Source organism: Bactrocera tryoni, unplaced genomic scaffold (assembly GCF_016617805.1).
Source record: "Bactrocera tryoni isolate S06 unplaced genomic scaffold, CSIRO_BtryS06_freeze2 scaffold_7, whole genome shotgun sequence".
Classification (NCBI taxonomy): Eukaryota; Metazoa; Arthropoda; class Insecta; order Diptera; family Tephritidae; genus Bactrocera; species Bactrocera tryoni.
Window position 1 is genome coordinate 21,568,784 of NW_024396366.1, and position 8,529 is coordinate 21,577,312.

General features: G+C 37.6%; 2 protein-coding genes across 2 annotated transcripts; both read left to right on the top strand.

Moving 5' to 3' along the window:
- The first annotated feature begins 3,234 nt into the window (after positions 1-3,234).
- On the top strand, positions 3,235-4,220 carry LOC120781849. The gene is made up of 2 exons (XM_040114067.1): positions 3,235-3,816; positions 3,895-4,220. The coding sequence occupies exons 1-2, from the start codon at positions 3,235-3,237 to the stop codon at positions 4,123-4,125; spliced, it is 813 nt and encodes a 270-aa protein (XP_039970001.1). The 3' UTR covers positions 4,126-4,220.
- Positions 4,221-4,402: 182 nt separating this feature from the next.
- On the top strand, positions 4,403-5,175 carry LOC120781850 (piggyBac transposable element-derived protein 4-like). The gene is made up of 2 exons (XM_040114068.1): positions 4,403-4,855; positions 4,963-5,175. The coding sequence occupies exons 1-2, from the start codon at positions 4,403-4,405 to the stop codon at positions 5,173-5,175; spliced, it is 666 nt and encodes a 221-aa protein (XP_039970002.1).
- Positions 5,176-8,529: the final 3,354 nt, after the last annotated feature.

Consider the following 8,529-nt stretch of genomic DNA (forward strand, 5'->3'; position numbering starts at 1 on the left):
CACAACCACGCCTTCTTCCAATATAACGCTATTTTGAATTCCATCTGATGCCTTCTCTGTATAATATATACATATGTACATTAGGAACCAATGATGATAGCGGAATAAAACTTTACACAAATACGGTATTTGAAAAATATGTAAATGACTGATAATGAAATCTCGATTATCACTTTATCGTGCGAGAGTATAAAATGTTCGGTGACACCCGAACTTTTCTCTTCCTTACTTGTTTAGTATTAGTTGTGTGGATGTTGTCGATTGCCATTTTTTTGTATCTAAGTTCCTGTTTGTGTCTAACAGCTTTATAGTTTTTTACATATCCCTCCCTGTCGGTGTGTTGGTAACTTTCTCTTCTAGTGTTAAGCTTTTCGATTTGTTTTTCTTTTACTGCTTTAAGTCGTTCAAATATTTAATTTTTATCATAATTACCTTTTGCAATATCTATTGGCTTTTTCCCTGTGGTTGAATGTATGGATTTGCTATACCATTCGGTGCATTTATAAACTTTTTCCTGAACTGACAAATCCGACGTTTCTATTTCTATTATTCTAAACCTTTCGCCTAAAGTATTATGAAATCTTTCGATGTCAGCATTGCCAGTGTGAGAATTAGGTTTTGTAAAATGAATTTCTATTTCTTCTCTTCTCAAGAAATCCTTTACATTAGTTGTAGTGTAGCGTATTTGGCTCTACAACAAACATCGCAATTATTAATGTATTTTTGGACAAGTTGTTTTAGATTTTTATAGTAAATTAAATTTTTTAGTCCTTGATAATTTTCATCAATCCCGCCATGCCCTGTCTCTTCTTTGTGATACTTTTTAATATATCTAAATGTTTCTTCTTCATTTCTCATGTCTTTCGCATGATATGTGCATCTGTAAAATTTTATGGTATTATTGAACATTTCTATTAGTTTTAATTGAACAATATTATAATCGCTGTCCGAGATACCTGAGTATATGCCTACTCTTCCTGTTTTAATAAATCTTCTAAAAATATCGCTCATAAATCCACTTTTTATGTCATCTAAACTTATATATATTTTTCGTTTATTTCCAATTATTTCGATTTCTCTTGTTTTACTTTCAGTTAAGATAATTTGTGTTTGAAAACGGTTGACAACTGTGTATAATATAACAAAGTGGTCATTATTTTCTTCTTGTTGAGAATGTATAGTTGCACATGTACTCATGTTGTCTACTTCGTTTTCTCTTGTGCCAATGATTTCTGGATTTTCAGATTCTATTGTTAAAATTTCTCCGGTATCGGCGTTTAATCGACTAAGAAAATCAGCTAATGTATTTTCCTTTCCTTTAATATAGCCAATGTTAATATTATATTCACCTAGCTTAAGCAGCCAGCGTTGCAACCTGGGGTTTATATCTTTCCCTTTATATTTTGTTTGCAACCATTTAAGTGGCTGATGGTCAGTCATAAGGTCAAAATTTCTGCCATATACATATGGTCTGAAATAATTAATGCCCCATACGATAGCCAAGAGCTCTTTTTCTGTGGCGGGATATTTTTTTTCATGTTCATTTAGTGTTCTACTAGCATAGCATATTGGATGATTTTCTTGCGTTAAAACTGCGCCAATTGCAACTTCACTTGCATCTGTACACAATTTAAATTTTTTCTTAAAATCGGGGTAACGAAGAATTGGTGTTTCAATTAGAAGTCGTTTTAACTTATAGAAAGCATCTATATATTGTGGGTCATTTTTTCTTAACTTAATATCCTTTTTTAAATACTTTGTCATTCCATGTGCAATTTTCGCATAATCCTTTATGAATTTCCTGTAGTATCCGGTGACACCAAGAAAGGACTTAATTTGTTTAGAGGTTTCGGGTAACTTTATATTTTGGATTACTGCTATTTTGTTTGGGTTGGGCTTGATCCCATCAGTGGTTAGAATATGTTCTAAATATTCTGTGGATTTTGCAAAGAAATTACATTTGTCGATTTGAATTTTTTAATTGTGTTTTCGTAGTGCATTGAAAACTTTCTGGATATTTTGTTCGTGTTCTTGTATTGTACTACTAAATATTAGGATGTCGTCTAAATAAACAACATACGTTTTATTTATGTAGTCCCTTAATACAGAATTCATGAGCCTCTGAAATGTGGAGGGGGCGTTTTTGAGTAACCTAGGGGTGTGGAAAAAGCTGTTTTTTCTGTCCTCTTCTTTAATAAGAATTTGGTGAAAACTCTTTGCAAGATCAATTGTTGTAAAGTACTGTGCACGGCCTAATTTTTCCAACAAATTTTCTATATTTGGTATTGGGAATTTGTCACTGACACTTATTTCATTTAGGGCTCTGTAATCAATCACAACTCTCCATTTTTTCTTTCCAGAATTGTCCATTTTTTTCGGAACGATCCATAAAGGAGAATTGTATGGAGATGAACTTTCTCTAATGATACTCTGGCTCAGCACATCTCTCATTTGCCTATTAATTTCTTTTTCATGGATTTGGATTCTATATATTTTAGAATATATTGGTCTGTCTGTTGTGGTTACTATCTCATGTTGTACTTCATGAGTATGAGTTAGCGAATGCCCCTCTTCAAAAAATAAATCTGAGTTTTGATTTATCAGTTTTTCCAACAAGGATTTTTCCTCTGTATTCATATCTTCCCTCGTTAATTTTTCTAATACTTCTTCATTGGGTGGTGAAATACTGAACGTTTGTATTTCGTTATAATTGCTGAGAGTGGATTTAAAATATTTTGACCTATTATAGCATCAAACTTTTTATTCTTAAAAGTAGTCAATTTCCAACACATACAATTTTTTTCATTAAATTCGATTGGCAGAGGAGTTATGATTTCCTCATTAACCCTCCGATGTTCATATGGGTCTGGCCAGACCCATTCGATCTTTAAATGTATGTAGATCTTTTATTTTTAATATCTGAGGCTTCTTAGTCCATGACTTCCTAAAACGTAGTGTGCTAAACACAATGAAGTAGCAAAATTAAGATTTTTGCTATATTTGTTGTAAAAATAATAATTTTAAACTAATTTCGTTTATTAAGCTCACATGGGTCTGTGCAGACCCATATAAGCTTCTCATGTAAATTGGTTAACCGTTAGGTGTAAACAACTAAACTGTTAGCGGAGGCAGCGGCAGAGATAATTTTTTAGTTGACATTTGACAATTGAAGTGAACACGTGTTTTCTAATTAGTGGGAAGTGTTTTTTTTTAAATAAAATGGAACAAGTAAATATGGATGAAGTTGATGTGTTGACGCGTTTGCTTCGTAAGCTAAACGCAGCAAATGTGAGTCCGGAAGAACGTCAGCGACTTCAGGCACAAATTGAAGAAATTGTGGGACAGGAGTCCTATCCATTTGAAACAAGTGGCGACGTAGAAGATGATGAATATTTTCCAGATGAAGATGACTTCGGTGAAGCATCAGATATAGAACAGGAAATCGAGTTAGAGGCTGTTCTGGATGAAAACCATGATGATATTGAGGATTTGTATAGAGAAGCTATCGCCCTTGAGGCTTCAACTACAATGGAATCATGCAGCACATCTATTACCCAGGGCCTTATATACAGGTCGAAAGATAGTAGAATGTGGAATTCAAATCCTCCACCACCTGGAAGGCCTCGTTGTCACAATGTTACAACTTTTACTCGTAAAGGGCCACTACGAGGAGCGTCACCGAGTCATAAAGCTCTTTTCAAGCTATTACTGTCTCCTGAAATCGTAAGTATCATTGTGCGGGAAACCAACAGAAAAGCCGTTGAAGCGTTTCGTCTATGGAATGAAAAGCATCCCAGTAATAAACAGCGTTCTTGGGTAATGACTGACGAAGACGAAATGTATGAATTTTTTGGGATGCTACTTATAGCTGGTGTATTCCACTCGAATTCTCAGCCAGCGAAAGAATTGTGGGCCAGCTACAATATGCCAATTTATAAGGCCACTATGTCATTGAATCGGTTCAAGAGCTTAACTACTTTCATCCGTTTCGATAACAGTGGTACTCGTGCTGAGAGGTTGAAGCAAAGCAAAACTGCTGCCCTGGACGATGTATGTAGTATGGCTCATGCTGATGGCCAATTTAGAGAAAGCATACACTCCGGATTGTCATGTAACCGTCGATGAACAGTTATTTCCATATCGTGGGCGCACTCGATTCACCCAATATATTCCGAGTAAGCCGGCAAAATATGGCATGAAAGTGTGGTCGATTTGTGACTCTGTTTCAAACTACCCTTTGAAAGGTATAATTTATACTGGAAAACCACCAGGTGGCCGCGAGAAACGAATCAAGGTGAACGGGTCGTCATGAAATTGATGCAAAATTATATGGACAGCGGTAGGACTGTTTATGCTGACAATTTTTTTTCAACATACAACTTGCATGTTGATGAATCGTAGAATGGCTTTTGTCGGTACCGTAAGAAAAAATAAGACCTTCATTCCGCATGAATTGCTTAACCCGAAGCGTGATGTTAAAAGCACTTTATTTTGTTATCACAATAATAATATCGGTTTGTGCTCGTATATGGCAAAGCCGAAAAAGCCAGTAATTATGTTATCCACTGCCCTTTACCGTCAAAGCACCGATCCATTGAAAGGATTCAAGCCAGATCACATTTTGGACTACAATAAATTTAAAGCGGGGGTAGATACAATGGATCAAATGTTGACTGGCTATTCGTGCAAACGCTCGACAAACCGTTGGCCACTGGCAATGTTTTATAATATGGTGGATATTGCCGGTTTGGCCTCATTCATCATCTATGACGAGCTGAATCCGGCAAAGCAGAGTGATAAGAGGCACTCATTTATCATTGAATTGGCACGGCAGCTAGTTATTCCACATATGAAGGTGAGTATGAATTATATACACACCTACATATATCTCCGCGTATAAAGATATGTGTATGCATGTATTCATATTTACTAATTTAAAATAAATTATTTCGCTACTTTTAGGTACCGGAATCTTGTCCATCGACATCAGATGCAACACAGCAACAATCATATGCTCAAGTTGCTTCAAAACGGTCATCGTGCTACCATTGTGCTGCTTCTTCTTCGAAAAAGCGACGTAAAACTCGTTATAACTGCAGCAAATGTAATCGTCCCATATGTCTTAATGAACATTCCATGCAACTATATAGTTGTAAACCCAATTGCTCTTCATAATTAATACTAGTCCGTTCAAATAAATAAATAAAATTATTTTTAAAACCGTATTTCTTACATTATTTTTATGGGTCTGGGCAGATCCTTATGATGCACTTACCGCATCATAAGGCACCGAACATCGGAGGGTTAATACTAAAAATTCCGTTAATAGTGTTAAAAGTCAATGGTTGTATAAGTCGTTTGCGTTGCTATTGGGGTAAAAAATTTTTATTGAGTAAAGAAGTGGTGGATCCCGTGTCAAGTAAGCACCTAATTCTTGTGTTATTTATTGTTATTGTGATTATCGGTAAACTATATTCTCGGCCTGATATTAAAAATTTACCTCTTCACCATCATTATTTTCAATGTGGTCTACTTCCATTTGTTTTACTTTATTATTTTGGCCTTGCCTAGTTCGTTGCGAATTTGGAAATTGTTGACGAAATGACACCCTGAGTTATTATTTGGACTATTATTATTTTGACGTAACTGTCCAGAATTATTATATGGGTTATTACGTAACTGTCCGAAGTTATGATTGTTGTTATGCGTAAATGTTTATAAGTTATTGTTTTGGGAAACTCTATGTTGTGGTAAGTATTGTGTCTGTTGTCTATTGTTTGGTATAAACCTGTTCTGTATATTCGGCCTACTGTCATATCTTTTTACCATGTCTGTTTCTTCTAATAAATAATATGCACTTCTAAGACACGTTATGTTTCTACTATATATAATACTTGCTAGATTTGGCTCAATACCATTTAAAAATGTTTTTAGAATTATTTTTATCTTGTTCGTATTTAGTATTTAATTTGTCTAAAATATTCCTGAGATTATAAAAGGAATTGCTTACATTATAATTCCTCAAGTTGACTGCTTGGTGATATAGGTTGTGATACGTTTCCTTGATGCCGAAGTTTTTTATGAGTTCTTCTTTTATATCTGGCCATGTGGCTTCTTGTCCCAATTACTGCTAGGGCTGGTCCTTGTGTTTTATTTTTTACGTACCTTTCAAATATAAACCGCTGCATTGGTATGTTGTTGTTGAAAAGGGGGAGAATTAGTTCTACCTCCCTTATAAAGGATGATAAGCCGTATTCCTTTCCCGTATACTCCTTTATTCTCGACGCTTCTTTTATTAACTCCGAACCCGTTAAGTGAATGGTTGGTTCAGTCGCCATGCTTCTTATTTTTCTTTTCTTTTTCACTTGGTTCACTTAAAACTGATTAATACTGACGTAATATTTATTTTATTATTAACCTTTAGATTAATACGGTAGTAATTTTTATTATTAACCTTTAGATCAATACCGTTGTAATCTTATGATTACTTGCGAGGATTTCCGACTGCGCCACTTTCGTAATTAATGCCGAACGATTCTAATTTTATTTTAAAATCTTTATTTTGTGATCTTCATGTTTCGGTTTATCTTAAGAACTAGGTACATTCTTTAAAAACTACTTATATTTATATGGTTCTTAAATTTTCAAATGCAGACTCAGCACAACGTCAGTTGAACTCATTCATATGTTTGTGAAATCAATAAAGTCAACGAAATCGATCGTTGCACCAAAATTATAAACAAAAACGGAAGTATCGAATTACTGTTGCAGTGTTCAATAAATTTTGGTTGTTATATACAAAGCAGAATTAATTAGGTTACAATGTTGCTGTGCAAGCAAACAATTGAATTTGTAAGTTCGCAAATCAATAAATTTGATTGGTCTGCAGTTTCATTGTGTAAACAACTGAAACTGTTTGTTTGTCATTTGCCCCAATTTGTTGGAAGTGAGTTGAACGACTCATTGGATTGGGAAGTGGACATAACTCGTGCGGATCGTACAAGAAAGAGGCTCGGCGCCGTCCGTCAGTACCTTTTGTCCATTGTGTCCGGAGTCCTCGTGTGTGGTGTATATGATGCAGGTGTGTTGAGTGTGAGGTGTGGATGATGAATATGGTGTAGATGTGTTGCTTATGATGTGTGGATGATATAGATGGTGTAGTCGTGTTGAGTATGGTGTGTATGTGCGGGGTGTAAGAGTATTATATTAATAGGGGGGTCAGGCGCTCATTTAGCCATCCCGGCCCCCCTAAACGACTGTTTAGCCTAAAAGGCGCTGCAGCTGTTGCAGCGTTGCCACAACGTAGATCGACGAGGTGATGGCCCAGACTGTCGACGCCGCAATGAGGTTCCGCTCCGAGCTGCGGGTTGGAATCGGGGTATGCGGCCGCGATGGTTGGGTGACCGATTCAATTCGCGTGCTGCGCTGCAATGTAGCAGCGTGTGATGCGGCCTGTGGCATATTTGGCACAGCCCTCGTAGCTCACACGCTGCAGTCACATGTGTATGTGACAGACAGTTATGGCAATGCCCGTGGGCCTGGGCAACTTGCTGCCGTTGCACGGGTCGCATACCCCTAAATATGCCATAATGGTGCATGCGATGTGGGCGCCGACAGATGGGGCACCTTAGGGTCTCCGAAGTCCGTGATGGGTGTGGTGGTTGTCGAGTGCCACCACGAGGTGCGGATTGAAGGACCGCCGCAGGCGCGGTTGCTGGTACAGGTGCCGGCGTTGTTGCCGGTGCAGTTGCCGGCGTTGTTGCAACCACAGTTCGCGGCGCTGGCGTGGGCCCGGTGTGTGGCGCATTGGTAGGCCGAGCGGTTGTCGTCATTGTAACTGGCGTATCTACCTCCATAGTAATCTGTACAGAGAAGATTGTTGATTATTAATCTATCATACAATGAGATATGATCCATCGTGCCACAATATGTGGCATGAAAGGGTCGTCGTATTGAGCGACCGTTTTTGTTAGTTTTCGACGGTTTGTTATTTTTTAGCGGTTTGGTATTAGCGTATTTCTCGTTTTATTATTTAATTTAGTGATTTATCATATCGCGATATTATCGGTTCGGTTTTTTCGGTTTTCGGATTCGCGGTCGTCTGTGGTTGGTAAAAAGCACAGCTTCACGAGCGGTCTGGTTAGTGTTCCGTTTTGCGTACGGAGATCCACTACCCGTATGTGACCGTCGGAGCCATAATGTAGCTTTTCTATGCGGCCTAGCCGCCACTCGGTAGGGGGTAGACAATCATAATGAATGAGGACACAGCCTCCAAGTTTAGGCGCTTATTCAAGAGTTTTCCAGCGGTATCTTTTGTGTTGATCCTTTATGTATTCGTCCTTCCATCGGCGGCTGAAATCATGATCGAGAATTTTAATTCGTTCCCATCGATTTAATAGAGATAGCGACTCCACGCCTGGCTCAGGAATGGCCAGGATGGGTGTTCTTTTTAGAAAATGCCCTGGAGTTAAGGCGGTGAAATCGGAGGGGTCTTGTGATAGTACTGTGAGTGGCTGTGAATTGAGAACG